The sequence below is a fragment of the Brachycentrus maculatus genome, unplaced genomic scaffold, assembly GCF_059751285.1.
Source record: "Brachycentrus maculatus isolate JH-2025_06_01 unplaced genomic scaffold, ASM5975128v1 h1tg000268l, whole genome shotgun sequence".
Classification (NCBI taxonomy): domain Eukaryota; kingdom Metazoa; phylum Arthropoda; class Insecta; order Trichoptera; family Brachycentridae; genus Brachycentrus; species Brachycentrus maculatus.
In genome coordinates this window covers 367,932-394,457 of record NW_028281019.1, presented here as the reverse complement: position 1 = coordinate 394,457, position 26,526 = coordinate 367,932, and the positions used below count along the sequence as shown (strand labels likewise).

At 31.9% G+C, this 26,526-nt stretch overlaps 1 protein-coding gene across 1 annotated transcript in view; it reads left to right on the top strand.

Moving 5' to 3' along the window:
- Positions 1 to 26,526, top strand: part of Nmdar2 (glutamate ionotropic receptor NMDA type subunit 2) — a 344,677-nt gene that overhangs the window by 256,084 nt on the left and 62,067 nt on the right. Inside the window, exon 8 of the mRNA XM_088266416.1 lies at positions 4,029 to 4,258. Coding sequence (XP_088122542.1) covers positions 4,029 to 4,258 — 230 coding nt within the window. The remainder of the gene's footprint in view (positions 1 to 4,028; positions 4,259 to 26,526) is intronic.

Below are 26,526 nucleotides of genomic sequence, written 5' to 3'. Positions count from 1 at the left end.
TGAAAAGTATGACTGAGTCATGGATAATTTCCGATAAGGTCCGCTTTTGTGGTGTTATAGTCAACATATTTAGCTACCATGCTTAAGGTCCCGAGTTCGATTTCCAGGGGGTGAAAATAAACATCAATGATTTTACACTTAAATATATATTTAATATTACCCTAAGCTCTTCATTTTGTTGTAGGCCTTGTGGCCTGTTTTTAAGAGGGATTAGCCTCCTGTGATGTCGATTCCCAGCTATCGACCCATCTCTTTGGTAGTCTGCCCGGGAGTCGTCTACCATGGGGTTGGCCGTACATTGCGATGTGGGGGAGTCTGGATGGTTCCATTCTCCTCACATGCGCATACCATTGTCTCCTTCGTTGCCTTCCCCACCTAACGACATCTTCGATCTCGCATATTTCCCTGATCCTGGCATTTCTTATTCTATCTCGAAGACTCTTGCCTGATATGCTTCTTAGAGTCTTATTTCTGACACTCTAAGCGCGTTTTTTTGTGGAGACGGTTTCCGCTCTACTTTCGACTATTTACATACATCATGATGGTCCCTGAAGAACAAAAATAGTCACCTTGCCCTCGTGTAAGTAACGATCAAGATAACACTGCGTCAATACGACGCAGTGCCCTATGCACCATTGGGTGGGAATAAAGGTTAAAAGAAGTATATACTACTACTATCATGCCGTTCACTGCATGGGTAGGCAGAGAGAAGAGAGAATGGAACGCCACACTCTTGTCTCTGTCTTGACTTCTTATTCTTGTTGGAATAATAAGGAAAAGAAGGATAATTACAAAGGTTTTTTGGACAAAAGTAGTTTGGACATGTGAAGCGAACGGATGACAAGAAAAAAGTGTATTGAAGATACTCAAGAAAAATTAAAAGCTTGGCATGATTAATCAATTAAAACTTGAAATCTGATATTGTCAAACTTTTACGTAAATGGAGGAAAAGTAAGACTGGATGTATGTATATAGACAAAGGTAGTTAGTTATACGTGTGTCTTCTCTGCCTATGGTAGTAGTAACATTTTGCAGCTAAGTCATCCAGCACATCTACGTTTTACTATTCCGCTCACGTCATCCGCTCAAAATAACCTTTTCGTTATTCTGAACGGATACGAGTCATTAATAATACAAACACCGAAACAATTCCACCTTGCTCCAACACTACCACTAGTATTACAGTATTACGGTAAATGAAAATTAATCACTAAAGCACCGAAACGTTTTAATTTTTTTTCAAAGTCACTTTATATCAGGCATTTTTAAAAACAAGTATTTTCAACTAAAATAAAGGAAAATTCAGGCAAATATTAATTGAAAAAAAGGAGAAAGCTCTTCTAAAACTTTATGTTTATAATTCAAATTCGATCGTTAGAAGTTCTTTATACGAGTACAAAATAGTTAACCACTTAAACATTTTATTTTTAACTTGTACGTGGCTTCTCGTTTTTGTGGCTCAGAATGGTTAAATGGAAATGAAGGTATTTAGGAAACACATTTCCAATATGTATAAATTAAAACTGTCCATGAAACTATAAAAATATTTAAAACAACAATAAATAATAAAAAAAAGGGACAGCAGTGTCGAGAAGCACTCTATCCATCATCAGCAATGCTGTGTTACGTTCTGAACAGATAGCGCTGCCATTGCGGTAAAAAACTGTTTTTTAAAGAAAGCATGTTTTTACGTAACTGGGAAAAAACAGTGACAACGTATAAAAACAAGCGTGTTTTTTAATGCAACGTTATGTCAAAAATACAAAGCAATCCAATAATATTTACATTTTATGCATACAGATACAATTTACTCTGTAATAATAATATTAAAGTGATATTTAAAAAAAAATCTTCTGCTGAGAAAAAAATGTGTTTTTTTTAGTTTTTCTTCTTCTTTCTACTTCCAACTACATTCAGGTCATAAATTTATTTTACTGTTCTTTCTTCAGTCATACGATTTACATGCCATTCAACAAACTTACTTAAAAGAATACTTTAAAAATTCATTGCATTCTTTCCTTATATCTCCATTCAAATATCCATCAAACATTGTATTGCCGCACATTCGTCTAAGATATCGCATTTCGACTGTAATCAGTCTATTTTTTTCCTTCTTCTGACAATTTAAGCTTCAATTGTACACATTCGTGACGGAACCAGGACTACTGGTGTACTGCCAGTTGAGCTTTTGCTGATAGGTTTTTATTTGTTATAACTAAATAACCAGTGAAAATCCATATCGCTCACTCCTTTCAACAACGTCATATATCAAAAAACTTGATGTTTTAGGAGATCGTTTTTAAAGTTTAAGAATATCATGAAATGTATAAATAATAAACATCAAGCCACTTATTGAAATTTTTACTGTGCAACCGATCTTTTTAGGTAAAACCTGAAGGTTTTTTTCTCTATTTGAAAAATATTTTGTATATAAAAAAAAATAATTAAATAATACCTTTTCTTCAAAATGCAAAAACGACACTTTCTGCCCTGTAGCGGGTAAATATTATGTTAAAAATATGCCGCTTTTGTTGGGATAAAGTAAATTTTCTGGGCATTTCGAAAGCATGCACAACTGAAAAATGACGGTCTTCGATATATGACATTGTTGAAAGGAGTGAGCGATATGTCTATTTTGCAGTTTAAAAAGCATTTTTCACAAATCTCCATGTGGATTGTTCAACCAAAAATGATTTACTGAGATGTGTTTAAGATCTTTTTTATTTATAACCCTCCAAGCACCTTTTAGCAAGAAAATTCTTCTTAAAAATTCATGCAAAAGCGAAGTAATAAATTGCTGAAGATCTTTCTCCTTACAACCCTCGAGTATTTTTAAACAACTCAATGTACTGTAAGAATATTTATTGCCTTAGTTAACGAACGAGCTAACAAAAATATTATATTAAATTTCATGTGATCATTTTTTCAATTTTTGTAGAGAAAATTTGTTCGCAAGTTCATAAAACACTTTTCGACTTGACGGATGTTGGAAAATACGATATTTTTTTAGTTACTTCTAAAAACGAGAGAATTTCAGTAATATAGTGTGAAACGGGACTTAATTACTTCCTATGGCAACGATCCTCAACTTGGGGTGCGCGTAAGGCGCTAGGAGCCCAAAAGCTTAACCCACAATAAAATATTACTATACGTAAGCATGCAAAAAAATTAACATACAATACTATATTACACCTTAAAATAAGCGCAAGGATCCTACTGAAATGTTTAATTTTATTTTAAATAAAAAGGTTCCATTTTTATAATATCGATTTATATATTTAATAAAAAAAAATCAAAGATTCGCCGACTCACCTATGTGGTTTATCGGTTGAGTTCTTTTTTGTACGTTTTCATTATTTTCATCTTATTTTTAAAACGATAGAGTAAAATGAGTGAAATAAACGCACTAACAAACCTGAAACAAACTGACATATCAATACGCCGCTACCCCATAGGGGTATCCAAAACATAGAACGCCCCATCACTCTATCTCTGTCGAATAGTGGCGGGCACATACGAATCGTTCCGAGGGTGCCATGGTGCCCCCGGGCACGGGGTTGGGAACCTCTGGGTTAGAGTGACGAATGTTACACGTGTATGAAGTGATTACTTAAAGCAGCCTATGATACGTTTACCCTGTAAACACCCAGCTTATATTTTTCTTCATGTTTGTTGAGATATCAATATAAATCGGCAGTGTAAAGGCAAAGGGGGCTATCTGTCAAATTTTTAATTTTCTAAGTTCGTTCCACAAAATGTATAAAATAGTGTATTCCATAATTTGGCAAAAGGATACAGCTGTAGTTGCAATACTTATTTAGTTTTATTAAGATATGTACATTTTAAAATACATAAAACAAATGAGTTTATTTATGCTCTCCTGTAAAATTTGATCTGAGACAGATATACCCCTTTGCCTTTACACTACCAAAATCACCAGTAGGTACATGGTCTTTTATGATGTTTGTACTGTTTTTGAATACGTGTATTAGCATGGGGCTCAATTTTGTGATCTTTTTCATATCCAGATTGGCGTGTGGAAGTCGTGGCAGAAGGAAGGCCTGGACATCAAGGACATCGTGTGGCCGGGCAACTCCCACACGCCGCCGCAGGGAGTCCCGGAGAAGTTCCACCTCAGGATCACCTTCCTGGAGGAGCCGCCCTACATCAACCTGGCTCCGCCGGACCCCGTGTCTGGCAAGTGCGCCATGGACCGCGGGGTGCTGTGCCGAGTCGCGGCTGACCACGACATGGCCGAGTGAGTAGATCCTGACATAAGTCCTTAAGAAAAATTCAGTTAGCTTAAAGCATATTTATTAGCCCGAGTGGTTTCAGTAAAAAGAAAACAGAAATGGAAACGGGAACAGAAGTATACGTAAAAAAATTTTCACATTAAGATGTTTTTTACGTCATTTTAATATTTGGAAACACAAAAGAATCACACTTCGTTTTATTATTAGGTTTTTTACCGAGTTCAATTTTTATTAAAAATTTAACTGTCTAGATATGCGTACCTTAAACTAAGTAGGCATAATTTAGAAATAATAAGTTTTCTCAACTGAACCAAAGATGGTGCCGAGAACTAACATTGAAATAACGTGTAAATCAAAGGTTATATTTATACAAGTTCCAAAATTAGAGTAGTATAGTTGTCAATCTTTGGTAGAATAATGAATATAAAAGGTTTGTAAAGTTATTACTTAAACCAGCTTATTACAGCCTATGTTGTTAGCCTTTTAAATACCCAGACTTCTTTATTCCCCATGTTAATTTTACTCTATTTTTTTATTTTAATTTAATTATAAATGAACCTTAATACAAATGCAGTAGTAAATAATTTCTAATTATTTCCTTTTTAATTCACAAACACATATTTTTTTATGTTTTTCACAAAGAATTACTTTTTAAGTCATTTATTTTAAAAACCTGAAAGCACTTTCCGCATTTCCATTCCATCGTCATGAAAAATTTGTATGTAGAAATTATATGTTATGGTTATGTTGCTTAGGAAAAACAGCTCCATTTTCCTTAAATAATAACAGTATTTCCGTTAATGTTTCGCTTGTGGATAAAGCAAAAATGTTTTAAACCCCACAGGAAAAGTTAAGGCTCCGATCCAGGGGGAAATAGTCCTATTAATTACAATAAATGCTTCTCACACTGTATGGCAACCCCCATATTACACGATCAAACGTATAAATATACAGGGCGTTCCAGGGATCAATGAAACTAGTGTAATAGAGGACCCAACGGGCTATTGGAGTGACCCTCGTTTATATTTGTTCAGCGATTTTTGATACTTGGGGAGTTTAAACGTTTTGAATGTATACATTTCAAATTCTCTCCCGATAGTCGTAATTATTGCAACGGCTCAACTTATTTTTTATAAAGGTACGTCTTTACTTTTTGTTGTTGTGAAAAATACAATTAGTTCAATTTTCAGATAAGCCTAAGCGGCTCGTCTTTAAAAATAACAATATCTGATTGTCCGCGACACTAACTATAGGTCCACAAATTTATAGTTAGAATATTTTTGACAATTTCGTGTCGAATAAAAATATTCAACTCTTTTTTTTAATTGAATATAATTATTTAGCACAATCCGATAGATATTGCTTCTTGGCAATCAGCCATTCAATGTTGTCGTTTTTCTATTTCTTATTCATACCCAATGGTACTTAGGCCACTGCATCGTGTAGAAGCAGTGTTATTTTGATCGTAAAATACCTAAAGGAAGGGTGCTTTATCCTGCGCATTATATCTGCATTTCATTATTAGTGTTAATGATAAATAATTATAATAAATTATTACACATTTACACTTTTTATGACTAATGCATATCAAACACCAAGCTTACTCAAAAAAATTAAATCAACTGAAAAATCGGGGAAAAAAAAACAAAACGAATAAAATGACTTTGAAACTTGTAAGTATTGTTAAATATTTTTTTCGACATCCTTCATATCCTTGTATCACGCCACTTTCGCTGATCGTTTTCCGTCCGAACACCCTGTACGTTGAAGGGTCCTATAAAAGTGAACGCACCCTCGAGTGGGCAGCTTATTGACACCTTCATCCGGTGGCTACCTGAGCTTAATATTAATCGAAACGTTAGTTCCAGTTTCGCTCAAGCTTTCCTCCCCTGCGTCACGTTTTGCTGTGTATCGAAAGTTTGGAAATGGAATCGCTTTTATACGTCGCGTATCTTTATTCTATTTACGTTATATGATACTTAAGCGGATCGAAACCTGATAGCTGAAAATAACATTTTTAAATCAATTTTCAGGCACAATAATTCGTTAAGTCCTCCGTTCTCTGGTTCACTCTTAGTATAAAGGAATCGTCAAATGCTCCATTTTTTGTTATTGCGTTTTCTTTGTTTGTGAACATTGAATTCACCATATATTTTTATCGCCTTCTGTTATTACTTATTCGATTTTTGCGTCGTCTTATCGCTAACCAATAAAACATAATATATGAAATTTAACCAACTTTCTTTTTTAAGAAATCATATGAACATTCTTTATAAACAACAAAAAAAGTTCTCCCAGTGTGGTCTATTTTAACCTCCAAGAGTAGATTTTGGCTTACAAGGTATTTACGTCAACCGGTGAATAACATTTATCTTAACTTGTACCAAAAACAATATAAGTGTTTTATTATTTATTGATTCGGCATTAACTTTGTGGAATGACATGACTATTTTATAAAAATTAAACACTTGAATATACCACTTTATCGAGTTTTATTTTTATTTAGGACTAGTTTTGAAAACGACAGATGTTTTCATCTTCTAGTACAAATTAAAACTAAAGAACAAAAATATATTTAGGTGTATATATAGGTTAATAAAGATAGGGAGTAACAACTTGGGTCAAATTCTTGGAATTCAAAATCAAAAGTAAACATATTAGATGGAAGCGGTATTTACAAAATTTTGAGTGTGTCCAAATACTTGTTCACAAAATCTGGATTATCTCCAATAATGGGTAGAATCGGTGAATGTTACACGTGTGTAAAGTGATCACTTAAACCAGCCTATGTCAAAAAATAATAAGAAGCGGTATTTATTATATTTCTTGCGGTGACTGCGATAAAAAATATACTGGCCAAACTGCGAGAAGTCTAAAAATTAGAATAAGAGAACATCGCCAAAGTCTAAAAATTAGAATAAGAGAACATTGACAGAGAACAAATTTGGACTAACAAGTAATTATTTTTCGGAATTTGCAAATCATATCATGGAAACTAACCACTCATTTGACTCTCATACACTTAAATTATTACACTCTGTTACAAATCAAGGTCAAGTCATAAATAATTTAGAAAATTTAGAAATACATAAAAATTTAAATTCAGATAAAACAATAATTTATATTGATACATATATAATACATAGGTATTTTGTCTGTTTATTTTTTTTTTAAATGACGTCCGTATTAATTGTGATTAAAGTTTTATAAAATAATATTTCTTATAAAAAGAATTATTAAAATTGAAATTTAATTGCTGGAAAATAATTTTAAAGTACTTTATTTTCGATTAAAAAGCCCGTAAAAGGCCTTCGTAATGGCGTTGGAGCGGCGCCAGCGCTAAGTCTAGACAATCGTTATTATGAAAACCTGAAATATCTTTTCGTTCACTTTTGTTCGTAGCTAAATTTCTCATTTGACATTTACTGACCTCATTAGTTTGTGAGATCTTTAAAATTAATGATAACCATCCAATTTTAACATACTCTCGTATAAACGGTTAAGAGCAGTGGTTCTCAAAATGTAATCCACGGAACTCTGGGGTTCCTAAAGACATGCGGTTATATAGTTAAAAATATTTTTCATAAATTAAATTCATGCCTTCCATTCCATTAAAACAATTTCATCAATGTACAGTGTAATAAATACAACATTATTTTGAGAATTATGTTATTGTATGTTGTATATACAGATAATGTTCACTTTTTAAAAATATTCATAAGAAAAATATAATGAAATGATGAACATACAACCAAGTTTTCTTTATTTATGGGCTCAGTTTTTAATAGGGTTCCATCGCCAAAAAAAAGATGAGAGCAACTGAAAAATTTTGGTGTATTTATATATTAAATCATACATCTTGATTCCATTAGGCCAATGAAATTATATTTAATCGTCATAAAAATCATGATCGTAAATTTTTAATTTGATAATCAAAAAGCATAACAATAACAAATTATTTGTCTTTCACAATCATATCATAGATTCAAATCAAGTTATTGATGAGGATACAGAGGTATAAATATAAAAATAATAATAAGTGGTGAAAACTTAATAAAATAGAAAGCTTTCAAAATCAGCAGGCACTTTTAAAAAACAAAAGTTCAATTAACAAACAAATTATTCGTATAGTTCTCTATTTGATTCAATGTCATTGTTTAAAGAGGGAGACTTATCACAACGTACTATGATCTCTTTCTCTCTCTCTCCAAACCACACGAGTATATCCTTGACCTCCTTTGGCTAACACAAGTGCAAGTTGGTTTTCGATGCAACCAATAATGCATGTGATAAATATTTTGTGCAGGTGTGAGTGTATGAAATAGATGTATGACAATACGTATTTGGTTACCTTTATTGGGATGATATTCGTTCGTGTTTTTCGGTTTCTAATTACTTCCATCTTAACTTTTTGATGTCATTTATAAAATAATACCCATTTGGGAATCCAAAATAAATTATCTAAAAAAGTACTTTATGTAATGATATATATGTAGTGATAAGTCATATTTTCTTATTTTGTTTTTATCTTTTTTTTATATTTTCTCATTTGCTTGTTTTAAATATGCTTCTTACTTTATGTTTTTCTCATTTATTTCTTTTAAAAATGCTTCTTATGCTTATTTATTATACCCGTTTATTGTTTTTTATATTTTGCCATGTATTAGTATTAGTTTTAGTTATGTAAAAAAATATTACTTTATAATTGCGTTCCAGTCTTATTAACCTTAATCCCATGTCCCAAAATGAGAAATAGAAATTATTCATCGGGAATATTATATGTATATATGACTTATGTATGTATTATGTTTTGAAAAAAAAAAACAAATCTACTGTTGCTAGAAATACGCAAACGAATCTGCGCAATTGGCGTGATCAGCTCTAGCGTATCATGTCTGGTATGAATAGTGCTATAGTAGTTGTAAATAGTGCTGCTTGCATTTTGGTGTAGAAATTACCCCGACGAAGAGACGTTGAAACGCCTTGGAACCGATGGACTAAGATCTTGGTTGAGTATTTATTATGTATTAATATATAAGTTATTTTGTTAATAATTATCAAAAGTAGTTTGACGTAAAGTAAGGCTTTGACCGGTCATAGGCTGGTTTAAGTGATCACTTCATATATGTGAAATATTCACAATTTTGCTTATGAACGACAACCACAATATAAATGCAACAATTGAAATCAATTTATTCGACGACATCTATGGTTGAAATTATAAAGTTTTCATTTTAGTTGTTCATTCATTGCAAGATGTTATATTTAATGCTTCCACAACCTTTAGTTATGAGTACTAAGATGGAGAAGAAATATTTAATGTATAAAATCGTAAAATCTAGAATGAAACACGTTTTTGTCGATTTTAAAATTAAAGTGTTTAGTGATGGCGATGAGTGTACATCCTGATTTTTTGTTCTTGTAAAAACTGGTAAATGTGTTTCTGAAAGGGTTGAATAATCACCATGATGGTTTTAACTTATAAATTTGTTGAGCCGAATACACCCTCATAAATTAAACCCTTTTACCTTAGAATATCGTAGTAAACTACAAATGTTTTCTTATGAGTAAAGCAAGTTTTCTCAGCGGCTACAAGATGATAATTCATAACTCCCTTCAGATGGAGAGCGTACATCTCTTTGACTTCATAACTACCCCCTAGTAGTTCTTGTTTGGTTTTTGATGCAGAAAATAAGATGCATAATTGTAACTTTTCAACTCTTAACGCAATATTGGTGAGCTGTAGGGTATGAATTCCTGTAAAATTAACAAAATAATAACCAAACTAAATTGAAGTATAAAAACGTTTGTACTCTATCTTATCCAGTTCTAATGATGCATAAGGCACTGTATCGCACTGAAGCGGTGTTATCTCTATTGTTTCTTCCATGAAGGCATGGTGATCAATCCAGTGCTTTAGATACCAGCCCTGGATAATATTGGAAGGGAAACATAATAAATATTTATCACTTATAATCCTGGTGTCTCTAGGCAGCACAAATTGAAGAAAAATAAAAGACAATTTTGAAATCAGAATGAAAGAAAATAATTTAATGTTGATGACGTATTGTATGAAAATGTAAGCTTGATTAGATTGTTACAACGATTTTGAATAGGTAATATGAATTCCACCCTTAAAGGCGTAATTACCAACCCTACTTCCAACCCCTAGGGTGAATATTGCACCCGGAGAGAAAATGCGCACTTGGCCTGAATTCTTTGAACCCCTCTAATGCTCTCCGACAAAGAATATTCCATTTAACCCAAAATTGACTCAATTCTCTTTTTGATGCAGTTCTTTAGATAACTATGGCTTGTTTATTTGATAAAAAAAGTTTTTTAAGTTAATCAAGTGATTTACAAACTAACCATCACGCCGTTTCACCACAGGGGTAGGCAGAAAGAACAGATACCGCGCCAATCCCTACCACTCAAATCAAATCAAATACTCCCTCCACCAACAAGGCACACAAGATGGCTTGGTGGGTCCCTGCAATTTTTTTTTTAAATGTGTTCTTTAAAATAAATGTATACAGTTTATGTAAAAATAAAACAATTAAAAAATAAATAAAAAAATTAATGAAGGGCCTTTGGCACCATTGGGTGCGGATAATGATTACAAGAAGAAGTGAGATAGATCAGTAGATCTTTGGTAGATTCCTCCGGTAGGCGCCAATTGGACCACAACGCATTAGGACCAGTTTACCAATAAGGGACCCTTTAAATGATCCGGACTCGCTCACTCGCCTTGGCGGTACGGTAATGCGGGCCAATGTGGGCCAATGTGGGGCCAAAGCGGGATGTGTGGGGTGAATGGGGCACAGGGTGGAGGCATTGACCTACTTCCCCGGCTGAAGCCGCAAGGGCGCTGGATGTTACCCATAAAAACGTCCGTTGCAACTGCGCCGGAATGTACGGATACTCGTGTATTATTTCTCAGTTTGCAGGAAATTCCTTCCTTTACATGTAACATAATATATGTACAATACATGCTTTTTGAGAAAGCTCGGATTTCAAGGGAGAAAATAAAAATTTATTTACATTTTTCAACGCATAAGCCATAATTATAAATTAATTTCTAATTAAAAAAGTACAAAACAACAATTATATATTTTTAAGTTGTCTCAACTTGATTTATCATTCTTACATTATTTTTTAAAATCTCAACATAGATGAAGAAGAATATGGAAGTATGGGCATTTATAGAGCAAACAACCGTCAAATGCTTGTTTACCAATCCAGACTTTGACGGTTGTAAGCCCTGTAAATGCCCCGACTTCCATGTTCTTCATCAATGTTGAGGTATCAAAATTGAATGTAAAAAAATAACTTCTAATTTGAGATAAACCAGATTTTTTAACAAGTATTTCGACACAATCAATATGTTTTATTTTCCCCTTTTCGAGTTGGCGTTTGGCTGGATCACTTTGTACACTTGTGTAACGTTCACCTTACTGCCCATTGAACTATATTGCATTAAGATTTATTTTTTTATTTTTCTCATTTATAATATTAGACCAGTGACCAGATTTATTTGTTCCGACATCATAAAACTGATAGGAGGCCAGACAATTTTTATTTTTTATACACAACATGGGAGGGGTTGACATATTTTTGAAATGTTATCCAACAAAAATAGGTTGAAAATAATTTTCTGCAGCGCTTTCTTATTATGATGCCCTCTCAAAGTATTATTTTTTATATTATATAGGGTATAAAACTATTAAAAACCTTTTTTTTCATACAAATAATTTCAAATAACAAATAACATTAACTGAGTTTTCCCGTGCCGATGGCATATTTTACAATATTTATTTATCGAAATATACGAAAGAAAATTGTTTATGACATGCCATCAAATACGACACGGCCGAAAGATTCGATCTATTTCAGACCTCAATTCATATAACGAAAATCCCACGGAGGTTAAGAGAGCTTTATTTTAACTGTCCATATGTGAACTTATGTATAGATACCGTTTACGTGATCAGCTCTATCATTTAGATACGACAAAAAATACGACTGCCAGTTCCGACAAGGATACTTTCCAGAGAGCAAATCGGTATTTATCTAGTCAATTTCGGTAAGCTAGGGACGCAGTCAAGTCGCATTTTTCGATTAGACTCCCCATCCAAATTCGATCCAACTTTTTTCATTATTTTGAAACGCTTAAATCGTGTAACTTACCATACATAACTAAACATTGAAACGGAAATTTCTTGATATTTACAATAAAAAAACATTTGTTTTCATTGTAATGTACTAACAGTACAAATTCTTTAAGGGAATCATACACATTAGAAATAAACGAGTTGCTCAATAAATTAAGCAATTCTGAGTGCTCTGACTATTGCTTTGATTATCATTTCTAACGTAATTTTCCATTGCAATCACATATAAAACTGCTGTTATTCACCCTCATCTCCTCAAATATAGACTGCTTCAAAAACAAAACGATTATGTTATTTTAAAACAAAAATATACATCCCACGTATATACCTATGTATAAACATGCATCAGGAATGCGTGTTGTTCATACATAGTATTCTTGAGATAAAGCCATTGGGATTAAATGGAGTGCCCTATGCTCCATTAGGTTTGAATCGAAGTAAGAAATGAAATATTATTTCCATTGACTGTATGTCGTATTGTTAATTGACTTGGCAATATGTTGAATAAAATAATGATGTAAATATATAAAGTATAACACTTGTATAAAATCACTTAGTGAGTTTATTACTCTAAATATTATATATAACACGACTAGTTTCGATAACTACAGATGTTCTCATCAACATGTGAAAATACAAACTTTTGTATTTTTATTTTTTAACAAGTCATGTTTATTATATAATATTTAACTCAGTGAGTCCTTTTGTACAAATGTATTTTTTGTCTTTAAATATTAAAATTGAATTTCATCAAATATTAGAAGAATGATGAACCATTTATTTACTTTAATTTTTTAACCCTGATATTTTGATCTTGAAACTTTAAAACTTTGATCTCAAAGTTTTAAAACTTACAAGCAAAAAAATATTTGATTTTTCGTTTTAATTTTTAAATTACCATATGACTTCATCAATTTTACAAAACTTCCATTATGTTTTGGGAGGGAGTGCTTAAGTCAATTGTGAAATGACCCTAATTTTAGTGATCTTCGTAAACAAGGGGTGAACTGATTTAATGAGGGCAAAAAAAGTTGACTAGGCGACACAAATCTGTAGGGGGTGAATCACAGATCTAAATACTTTACGTAACGGTTGTTAGGATAATGTTTGGAGAAAACCTAGCTAAATTAACTGAGTAACAAAATTTGTAAAATGATTTGTCTTTAACTTGGAAGGAAGGAGTCCTGCATTTCATGTAATAAGGGAATACATTTTATGAAATATAGGTCACGCAAGTTTAAAAGTTCATGGTGAAGGATATAACTGCTAAATAGGAAAGAAAGTGGATGAGTCATAGACGTTGAAAATATTTAAAAATAACTAAAATTTGCCAAAAGATAATCCAAAAAAAAAATTCAAGGAAAAAAAATTAATTCGGTGAAAAAGAATATTTATATTATTTCCATTTATAAAAGAAAAACAAATGGTAAATTTACAACCAATCACATTTGATAATACTTGTTTGATGAATTGTACAAAATATTTTTTTTTACCGAAATTTCTTAGAGAAACTGCATTTTATATAGTAAAATAACAACCATATAGCATTTTCCACTTTTTATTTTGCTTGTCTAGTGACCGATATCATTCGTCTGATGTTGTCGGTAACGCCGAAATTCGGTTACTGGTCTAACAAAATAACAGTGGAAAAGACTTCAAAATTGTTGTATTATTGTAAAGTTAAATTTATGACTTTTTTGATAGTGAGAGTAATTCAAAAAGTTTTTTTTGAACTAATACATACTTCATTCTGTTCATTTAACTAAAGTGGTTTACGTTTGAATTACATAGTTTGGTTGTTTCTGCGTTTTTGATCTTGTGGTTCCATGTGTGCTTTCACGTATGACGTTATCTGTTTGAGCCAATTGACCAGATGTCCTTTATTTTAAAATTTTGAGATATAGTTTTAATCATTCCTCATCAAATCGTTAATTTTGTTTACAATATATATATATTTATTGACGCGGGATGCCTGCTCTCTCTGAATATTTCAGAACCGTTCAAATAGAACATAATATTATATTTTATGGTCCGTCATATCGATTTCTGGATGTTGCAAACATTGTTCAGGCAATGTGGTAAAACGGTGACCTTATTGTAAAATATTACGACCATTTTTCATAGAACATTGTGAACGTGGATGAGATGAAACGTGACATTTATTTTTTAGCATATTTTTCTCTTTACTAGTACTTATTTATTACTTTGAAAAATAACCGGATTCATATAAATCATTTATATAACCATGAGCATTATAGGTTTAATCATATTTCTTGTTCATTATTCATTATTCCTTCTTATTCATTTTTTTTACACAGTACATAGAATCCCTTGATAATCTTTTTTCTCATAATTTTCGCCTTTGTACTGTTATTTTAATCCCATTTGGCTACCATGCTGGATGTCCTAGGTTCAATTTTCAGCAGCGTCAAAATAAAACAAGTCATTTTAAGACTGCAGTTTATATTTTGTAAACCTCTTCTAATTAAAATAGGCCTTAATTCAGCTGTGGAAAAATACTAACATTAGACTTAATTGTAACATTATAAAATTAAACAACTTTGTTTTCACCACATTTTATTATAAGTAGTATCAAAGGTACCGGTTTCGACAAGAACCTTGTCATCATCAGGGTTTATTAAATTAATTACATTCCCTCATATGAAATACTCAAAGTTAATTACATTCCCTTACCAAAAACTTCCACACACAAAAAGTTTTTGGTAGGTGAATGTAATTCACTGTGAGTATTTTAATGTTTTAGAATTTAATTAACCCTGATGTTGACAAGGTTCTTGTCAAAACCGGTAGGTTAAAGTGTACTTATTTTTTTAAAAATTGGTTGAAACAAAGTTGTTTAATTTTATAAAGCTTATACATTGTGCCACAAAGTATCTACGAAAAACATTCAAGAAATGAATTATAACAGTTCAAACAGTTATAATATTTTTTTTTCAAATAAAAGTTTTTTCAATCGTCTTCATTTGGCAAAGACACTCGTTTTTGAATGCTTAACGTAAGAACTTGAACAAAGATAAGCCAATTCTGAGAGGATTCGGGTTTTTCTTGGGCGTCTGCCAAAAGGGTAACCTAACTAACTTAAAACCAGGCTCAATGTTACATAATTACCTGGGATTAGGCTCTTTCTGGGTGGGAGCCACCCCGCGACAGAACCACCTCGTCGGGAGACCAACCCCCTAGAATCCAGAGCCTTTCTCACCCCCACCGAGGGTTGCTATCTCCAGCACGCACGGCAGGAAGGACTGATCATCATATTAATCACATGCCCTACAAATGCTTTCGCCAAATTCTCTCTCGACGTTTGCTTATCTTATTAACACATACCAATGAAAGAGAAACAAGTTTTATTGTACTTATTTTTTATGATTTTTATTATACCAATAAAATTTGATGGTTTTTCAGTTTTCTATTTCGTTTTTATTTAATCTATCAGACACTGGAGTTTTCACCTTACGGATGATATGTCAATATTATTAAAGAAACTTTTCTTAGTTTATTCTGTTTAGGTTTACATACTCGTATAAGATAAAGTTAAAGTGATCACTTAAACCAGCCTATGACGGTCGTCAGCCCCGTAAATGCAAAGACTTCCAAAATTTTCTTCATCTTTGATGAGATGTCAGAGTTTAAAGGAGGATTATATGTAACTTTTTTTATAGAAATGAATTTTGGCATCTACGAGTATGTTAAAGTGTTAAATGGGTGAACTGATCACTGATCGAATAAAACAAATATGGAAAAAACAGTAGAATTGTAATTATAAAATCGCGTAAATAGAAAGAAGAAAAAAGTAATCTTATTTTGTCCACAAATATTTTAATTTCAAACAAATGGGCTTGAGCGGCTCGTCAATAAACAAACGTTATGGTTTAGAACCCATATACTCTGGTTTCTATGTCCACAAAGTCACGATACTTACCACTGGACCATAATTTGACCTTGGTTGTGAGTTGAAACAACTTGAGCTGAGACAGCGAAATTGAAAAAAATATATATGTTTAGTAGAAAAATTAAAAGAATTTCTTCGAAATATTGGTAAAATTTTATCGAATCTACATGACCGAAAAATTAATATTCCCTTACAAAGGCAACTTTAAGAAGGATAAAGACAAACAAAAACAAACCCTTAAAAAATACTCTGCCTTATTCGTACTTAATGACCCTTGATTGTAAACTTCATGAAAGCAGGGTGATCAGTCTTAAGCTTCAAGTGCCCGTCTTTCAACATTTTTAAAGATCATAATCTTAGACGAAAATAAATAAATATTAAGCTTGCTGAATATTGATCCAGCTCTTGTACACAAAAAAACGAAACTTTCAATTTATTGCTTTGACCTTCAAGTTCAGTTCATGTTTTTTGTTAAAATGAAGAAGATAAAAAACACTTTCAGACTGCACAGCATAATAAAAAATGTTTGTTTTTTTTTTGTCATTGAAAGCATAACACATAGTATGTTTTACATAATTGATATATTTGCAAACGACGATAGGGAACCATCCATCTTTCTGAGTTAAATTTACACGAACAATTGAGCATTTTTATTTAATTTTACGAATGATCGATGGAAATATTATTGGTGTATGCTTGTATTTATTATATTGATATATTTATTGCAATCACTTTTGAGGTTATTAATGAAAACACGACCAGTTTCAAGAAGAGATGCTCTCATAACTTAAAACGTTAACTCCATAGTTTATACAAACACAGTTTTTCACCTGTTGATGAGAACACATGCAGCTCTAGAAATTAGTCGTGTTTACATGAGTTTACTTGTTTTCAAGTGATTAACTTTCATATTTAAAAGAAAACGCTTTATCAAATAAAACAACTTCGTGTAAAACAAAGATATTTACTAAGAATAAAGTTTTTCTTTTTAATAATGACACCCAGATTGACACAAAAATATCCGCTTAAAATATGCCCAAAATTTTATTTTCAAAAGACTTACGGGAAAATCCATAAAGTTTTACCTTGGTATTATGTAAAGCAGCTTGCCAATGAGTGTCTTTTTATCGAATTTGCGATGACGGCATTTTACGTCATGCACCAGAGAAGCTGTTAAACCCCCACCGCCCCCGCCCTCGGGACCGCGGCTCACCCGCCTATTACGCTAACCTCATGTAACACCACCCGTCCACTCTCTTCTACCCTCCACTCCTCCAGTCCAGGCGCGGTCCGTCCATACATGCAGCGGATGCTCCGTACCCCTTGCATTTTAGAGTAAAACGATTTGATCTTCTACCCGGAAACAGCGAAACTTCTAACTTACTAACTAACTATCCATCACGCCCCTTCCCCGCAGGGGTAGGCAGACAGAATATAACGCCACACCACTCTGTCTTTGCAAACATTCCTCGCCTCTTCCACGTTCATGCATCTCCTCATACACACCCGCCGATTGTTTCGACTTCTAACCTGAGAGCTTTCAAGTATTTGGCATACCTAATCGTGCCAAGTTTTTCTCGGTCTTTCTCTGCTCCTTTTTCCAATTTCATTCGCTTTATAAATTTGTTTAACCGTTCTTTCCTCACTCATTTGTTCTACATGTCCAAACCATCTCAACACACCTTTCTTAATTTTATCGATAATGCTTGTCTCAGCTTTGCATTCCTTCCTTATTTCACTATTCGAACATCTATCATACATCGCAATACTGCAATTGAAATATTTTGATATTTCTACAGCGACCTTAATGTAACAATTTAAAAGGGCTTAGAATCGACCTCAAGTTTAAATGAATAAAAACTCATTCATTGTAATTTTTTTTATTTATGCGAATAACACATTGAAGATATTTTATATCTGTAATTATTCAGTTATAGAGCTGAATGGTTTAATGGAAATAATTTTAGACGGTACTTAATTGAATCTTGCTCGTGGGTAAGCGTCTAGATGTGCGTATTTGATTTCTAGTACGAGAATAAACATCTGATGTCCAGCATCCCTTCTACAAAAAGTAACCGACCGCCACTGCTCCACTCCACCCTACCGACTCCCAACCCTGGCAATAATAACTTGAGTGGAATTACAAAGCGGAAAATCATCTAAAAAAAATCAATCATAATTATTTTTTGACATCCAATCAAAGATGAAGAACAATATGGAAGTCAGGGCATTTAGAAGGGTTACTACCAGCAAAGGCTGGTTTTAAATTATCAATTTACACATGTGTACATTCACCAATTCTACCCATGCTTAGCAACCAAACTACTTAAATGCTTGGAAGTTCCTTATATATTATAAATGATCCAATATAGAAACAAGAATCACTAAAATTTTCACAAGAGACATCTATTGGTGAGATGAAGAAGCTTTTTTATTTAGCAGAAACTTTTATATTTGCATGTGAGCTCCGAATCCTGTATTATAATCTCACACATGAGAAACGCCAAAAAATATCCTTCTCATTTTATTATTTGAGCTTATAATTGGACCAGATAATTTATTAAGAACATTTTCAGTGTGTCCAAATACTTGTTCATAAATCTTGATTATCTCCAAATATAGGAGTTATTTAATTTTTTAAACATATGTGAACTAACTTCTATAATTGGAGATAATCCAGATTTGTGAATAAGTATTTGGACACACTCAAAATGTTGTTAAATTAAAATAATATCTGCATGGATTAATGAATTACCAACGATACATGTAAACTATTGTTTATTGTTGATATTTCAAGGTGCATGTCAGACCTCGGATCTAAATGCATCTTAATGGATGTCCTGCAAGTGCAGGTTGGTCCTCGGGTCGACCAAAATCGAACCCGGAAACTCTAACTCCTCGATACTAACCCGAATATAGTAGATTGAAATGTGTTCCAATCCTTATACACAAATATCGAATATATTTTTGCATTTCATTGAACATCGGACCCATTAAAGATGTAATTAAAAAAATGTTTGAGTTTAAACATACAAATATATATTCAGAGGACGAAAAATTCATGATATAGGAATGAGGAAGCTCGGGCATAGACAGGACTTTAGGTCTTTCCTGTTTGTCGTTATACCTTAAAAACCCTAATATGTCACTCAATTTCAATTTATCATGCTACATTCAATGTTTGTCATTTTTAGCAAAGGTATTGCGTGTGTTTGACATTTTCAAGGAGCAAAACGAAACATTTTCATGTGAAATTGGTCAGAAATCGAAAAAACCTGTATAAATCTCAATTATTTGCTTTAACAACGAAACCAACTATCATACTAACATTTATTGAATTTACAAAAACAAAGAGAAAATGCAAGAAATATAGAGTTTGAAATAATTCCCAAGATTAAGGCAAATGCGAGAAAAGAGCTAAAAAAACACCACAAAAGAAGCGTTCCAGGACTGTTTCCAAACGTGGAATCATCGTTGGGACAAGTGTGTGCGTCAGTGACGAAAATACTTTAAAGGGGTTTGTGGCTTCTAAATAAAGAACCTTCATTTTGTTTTATGACGTAAGTCTGTGTATTAATTGTTATTAAAAAAGGTCAATTTTATTTTGGATCTAAAATATTGTAGTTTCAAGCATTTATTTCAGCTGTAAAAAATCTAATTAATATTTTAATTTGAAAAGAAACGGGTGTCTTAAGTGAAGTATTTTGTTCCATGTTTTTAGTTGTAGTACATAAATTATGACCAAGATAAGGAAGGGTAGCCACGCAGATACAATACAGGCAATTACAAGTCATAATGGGTATAAAAGAACAATAAAAAAAATAAAAGAAATTTGGAAGAAGGAGAGCGAAAGCTTTCCAGTTAGGGCTACGAGTTTAGGAATAAAGAGATAAAGGCATTTTACAAAATGGCAGCTTAAAATCTACGTTTTGTATTATTCGCCTTAATTAACATCCAGCCACAGTTCTTTAATCTTAAACATTTTACATTTTGTTCGTAGACCTTCGTACAAGATTGTTTGAAAAATATGTTAATCTTGACACTGATTTTCTTAATTCAAAGAACATTCTTTGATATCCATTGTTCAATTCGCCTTTTATTCATTTTTTTTTTTAAAATACATTTCACTTAGTCCTACTGTTATCTATAATCTCCTGGGAAGTCGCGATAATTTAAAAATTAAAACATTTTTATAAGTTTTTTTTTAATATGTACTTTGTTGTAAATCCATATTTTCATATCTATTTATGTAAATAAATATATAAATATTCGATTTTTAAAAATCTTAAACCTCCTAAAGCTATAAACCGATTTATTAAAAAATTATTACAGCCTTTTATTTTAAAACCAATAAATTTTGCATATTCACGTACAAAAAAAAATATTAAACAAAAAAATCAATAAATATTAATTCAGTTGCAAATCGTTAAACTTAACATAAGCGTTTAAAGTATGCATTTAAAAAATATCAACAACAATAAAACCATGGATGAGAAAGTATTTTACAAATACAGCATAATTCAGAGTAAATGACATATTATCATTATTATCATACCCTCATAAATATTACAATAAAATAACCGTTAAATTTAATATTCAACGGAAAATATAACCATTTGAAAACTGAGCCTTCAAATTCTAAAAATACAAGTTTTACCATACACATTGTTTTGATACTAAAATCTGCCGGAAAACAGAACTCTGACGTCACTTTTCAGTCAGAAATACTCCCATTTAGTTGGCCCCCTGCCATAAATATAAATCGTTGCGAGCTTCTACCGTTAGGTTGTCATCCCTGTCTACTCTGGCACTAGCCAGGCCTTGGGGTGGTCGGAAAATAAAGGAGGTCGAGGGAGTGTGATAATAAAATTGTCCATTCATTCCCGACGATAACAAACAGGGAAGTTTCTCTCCCCATATCGCGAAATGTTTTCATCGATAAAAGCCAAAAATAGTTCTGCACTGTCGTATTTCGTACTATAATACCCATTCAAAAATCAACGAGTTATGTCTATTCTATTTGGGGCATTTCCAAAACAACATTATTTCGCCAGTGGCTTCCAAGTTACATTGAATAATATTTTTTTAAATTTATAGATTAATAATATCCACAAAATCTTATTTAATACTTATGCATATCATTTCTCGTTCACTTTGTGTAAAATCACGTAATAGTAGGTTCCACTTTTGATTGGTACTACATAAAGTGAACAATGAATGAAAAGGAGAGTTTTATGCAATATTATCATCGCAATGTTAACAATGTTTTAATAATGATTTTGACATACTCAAAATATTTTTAATAAAAATTCTCATTTGTATGAGACTGTTTTTTAGTTTATTAATGCAAACACGACTAGTTTCGAGAACATTTGTAGTTCTCAAAACAAGTCGTGTTTACATAAAAAAAACTAAAGAATCATCTTTCATAAGTGTTTTATTTCTATATTCAAATGATACCAATTATCATTCATCGTTCACCTTGCGTATTACCAGTTAAAAACACTACTTCCTGTTTCGGAATAACTATTTTATCAGCGGGTCAAATATAAACTTATGTGTAATTGCTACGGTCTCCTATTTACATATATAAAACAAAAATTATTATTCTTTGAAAGAGAGATGAATGATAAGGAGAGTGTTTTACTCGTATTACCATAGCATAAATTTTATAATGTTTTTAATTTACGAGACATAAAAAGGCATATTTTAAAGTCAATTTTTTAAACATAATATATCATGCTGAAAAACACACTAGATGTCACTTTTGTGAGAAAAGTGTGTATCTAGATCAACCGAATTTCCATTATTTCCCTTTACGTTCCGCTTATTTTTTATATTTTATACGTCCCATATCCGCTTTGCATTTCCTTTGGCGTGCCTTCAATTCTGTTGGAATCATATTTATTTATCTGTCCCATTTTTCTTCTTGATACTGCTTTTGTATTTCATCTACTCTTGATTTATCATTCTGCTCATGCACAACCACGTTTTCGATTTGCTTGCGGTAACGAGAGTTTTTCTCTTCAGAAATTCGGTTCATGAAACAAATTAGCAGTCCTAAAATATTATTTTAAGGATAATAATATTCCGAAAACGTTTGGGGTTTCTATTAAAAGTTTTTCGCTGTCGGGGCTTCCTAAAAAATATATATTGAATTTCACCTTAAACCAACACAACGTTTCAAAAAATATCGTAAAAACATTTTAATGCTATAGTTTCTATTATGGGATATCTCAATACTGACGAAAAAAAACAAAGAAGTCTGGGAATTAACAGAGGTTACAACTTGTCATTGGCTGATTTAAGTGACCATTTTACACACTGTATAACAATTCATTCTACCCATGATTGACAACATCACTTCTCAAATTGGATGTCGTAATAATGCCTCAAATCAAAAAAATCAAGTTTATGTTACTACTCGGATATATCTATAGTCAACGTTATATAGTCATTTTTAGCAGAAACCTCCATGAAATGTATTTTAGATTTTTCCGAACCGACAAGATTATTTTTCGAAGTGAGAAACCACCTAGATATTTTTAAAAGATTTGCTTTAATTATTGTGGATAAAATTATTATTCTCATATCGCTCACTCCTTCAAATATCACGTCAAATATCAACAAAAAAAATTTCAGGAGATCGTTTTTAAAGTTTAAAAATATAGTAATATTTAAGAAATAAATATTAAGCCACTTATCGAACTTTTTACTGTGCAACAAATATTTTTAGGTAAAACCTTGAGGTTTTTTCTCCATTTGAAAAATATTTAGTATATTAAAAAAAATTATTCAACCATACATTTTCTTCAAAAACAACGTGTAAATTTTCAGTTAAAAATATGCCGCTTTTGCTGGGATATAGTACATTTTCTGGACATTCCGAAAACATGCATAACTGGATGTTGAGGACTTTTGATATATGAAGTTGTTGAAAGAATAAAGTTAAATAAGTACAATTTTTTTTAAAAACATTTTCGGACGTTTTGTAGAATGAAAAATAAAAAGAAAAATCATCTCGCGTACATTAAACTTTCAATTCACTTAATGACTGATTTTAACCAAATATTTTTAATGAAAATACGTTGTTGAAATATTCAAAATTTAGAGCGTTGTGGTCGTCAATTACGAGAGAATGGAGAATATTACACAGTATATAAAGTAATCCCTATAACCAGCTATTACACAATTTAAAAACCTTATATCGATATCGAATTAAATTGAGTAATTAAAATTCAAATCAGTCTTAAATATTTATTACCACCCCTACAAAAAAACTTATAAGTAAAACCTTATATGATTTTTAAAACAGACCTACAATGACAATATACTTGTATTACTAGGCCCTAAATTTTGTAGTAAAGAATTTGTATTTTCTGTTCGCGATCAAGTTTTTTTTAAGCAATGTATTTTCATTTTTAAGCGTTTTGGTGCCTTGGCATTTCTACAAATTCGTTTTGAATTCTCTCGACGATTTCGGTGTTGCCAAGATAAGAATAAAGTGTAATTTAACGGAAATTTATCTTCATTTATCTTCAACTTGTATTACCAAAAATGTCGTAACCAAATAATTCATATTACAAAAAGGGCATTGTAATTTCCGATATTTGATAAATGAATGTGAGGTAAATAAAGTAAACAAACAATTAACTCAATTTTCATCGGTGACCACGTTTCGCCAATACCAACATCATCATGGTATTGAACTAGCATGATAAGTCATGTAACGTCTATCAAAACGTCGTCAATATTTTATTTATGCTTTACTCCATCTTTATGGTTACTAAGAAGAATAGTTACTAAGTGTTGTACTTTACTGTCATGTTGTCCTAAAATGACCCTGGTAACGACACTCAAAAATGGAGAAAGATAACTAACACTACTTACCCATATCTTCACCCAATAGTGCATAAGGAACTGCATCGTATCGACACAGTATAATCTTAATCTTTGACAGATAAAAGCAAGATAATCACTCCTGTACTTCATGGATCGGTCTAGTCCAGTCCAGGGGGAGTATTAAATAAATATTAGAGTGTAAATCACTAATATTAATTTTCACCCCCCTGGGAATCAAACCAGGAACCCCCAACACGGTAGCTAAATACGCTAACCATTACACCACGGAGGCGGACAAACTGAAACTACTCAGAATTAACCATATTATCTCTATTTTATTTATAGTTTCGGCACTTACTTTGTGGTAAGACATGTTGAAATTATTTAAGAAAACGCTAGTTTTTTACCACTTGAGTTTATTTAAGACAACTAGTTTCGGAAGCTTAGCTTCCATCTTCAGGTCAAAATATAAACAATATTATCTCTTCATTTAAATTAATTATTGTAAACTTTTTTTTAATTTCGTTCCTAGCTGTGCCTTTCTTATTTTTGTCTAAAATCGATAAATTCCCGTTCAAAACATTTCAATTTCGACTCTAGTATTTAATCTTCAATAAACATGAGTACGCAAAGTAGTGGGTGGAATAATGATAGCAATTATCTACTTAATCGTCAGAATTAATTCCAAAGGAATAGAATCAAGTCCCAATTCACTTTCCTTGTAATCGGTTAGCAAAGCTTTTCCTTAAATCCCACGTGGAAGTTTTCCCCTAAGGCGGAGCTTTATGGGCCCATTCAAGAGTTCAGTGCATATTTTGAATTAAGTTATACAGGCGTCCCTCGACTTTCGCACTTAATTGGTTCCCGAAAAAGTGCGGAAACGTAAAAACGTTAAAAAACACCGAAATAGTTTTCATCCTTAGTTGAATATTTATTTTCAACCACATACGTAATAGAGCAACGTTGCATATTAGGATCAGAAATTTTCATGATTTGTTAAATACCGCTTTCTTTCATTTCCTGATAGAGGATTTTTCTAAATTATGAAATATCTCTTTCAAACCCTCTCGACCAAATTCAAGATTTTAACGATTGACGATTCAGGACATAGATCAGTGATCTTAAAACTTTTTAAAACCGCGTACCCTTATGACGGGAATATTTTTTAAAAAGAAATCAGCGTACTTTCTACAGTTTTGTGCATACCTTTCAAGGTAAACGTACCTTACTTTAGAGAGCAACTGTTTATATGATAGCCCATCTATCTAATGCAAAATAGCCCGTAGTATAATATTAGTTACGTTAAATTAAACATGAACTGTCCGAAATTTTTTAAATTTAAATAAATTTACATAACCAGTAAATAAAATACTGAAATTAATTTTTAAATGTTTTCAAAAAGAAAAACACGTAAATTTTTACTGTTCATAAATTTTATTCCTGTAATACTTTCAATGTTTTTTTTCGCCGTACTTAAAGGTTAGAAGTGTGATAGTTTCAGTGAAAAGAACAAAAGCTTTGAAATGGACAAAGTGGACGACAAAGAGTGGAACTTTGGTGAACTTCCACATTTATATCCGGTTACACCACCTCCTATAACGTCACTATTTTCCATTGAAAACTGCATGGACCACACTAATGTACATACGTATAATATAAAGTACACGAATCTCTTGAAGCTCGCATCACAAAGTGAACTATAAATGTTTTCCCGTGAAATGATAAAATGCATTTCTACCCTGTTTGCGAAAATCGTAAAATACATTTTAAAGCTCGATCTAAAAATTCTGAACACTTTTTTAAAAACTCCATTTTCTAAATAAAATCAGAATCTTCATATCTATCCTAGTATGTACAAAATAAACTAGTCTTAATCGAAAATGTATTTTGTATATTAATTTCTTTTTGTAATATTTTCCTAATAAACTGCTGATTAAAAATATATCAAATAGAACCATTGGGATCATTTTATTTTACTATTATTTTTAGAATTTACTTTTTAGTGAGTCATCTTTACAAAAAGTTTGGATATTAGTAAAAAAATCACTTACTGAGATCTTAGTCTACCGGTTTCAAGGCTAACAATATATTTTTGGTCTACTTGAGGACTTATATGCACTAAGTATTGCAGATCAACACAGTGATTTCTATTTTTTGAAGTTGTGTACTATTGTTTGCATGCTGGTATAGTGATTGTCCTAACAAAGAGATGGATTATTCTCGAAACCGCAGACTGAAATCTCGTTGAGTGGATATTAGTATTACCAACATTTTGTTAAAAAAATCCTATTGGTTTTTTTCCTTCATCAATATTTATTAAAATTAACGTAGTTTTTCGATACCATATAAC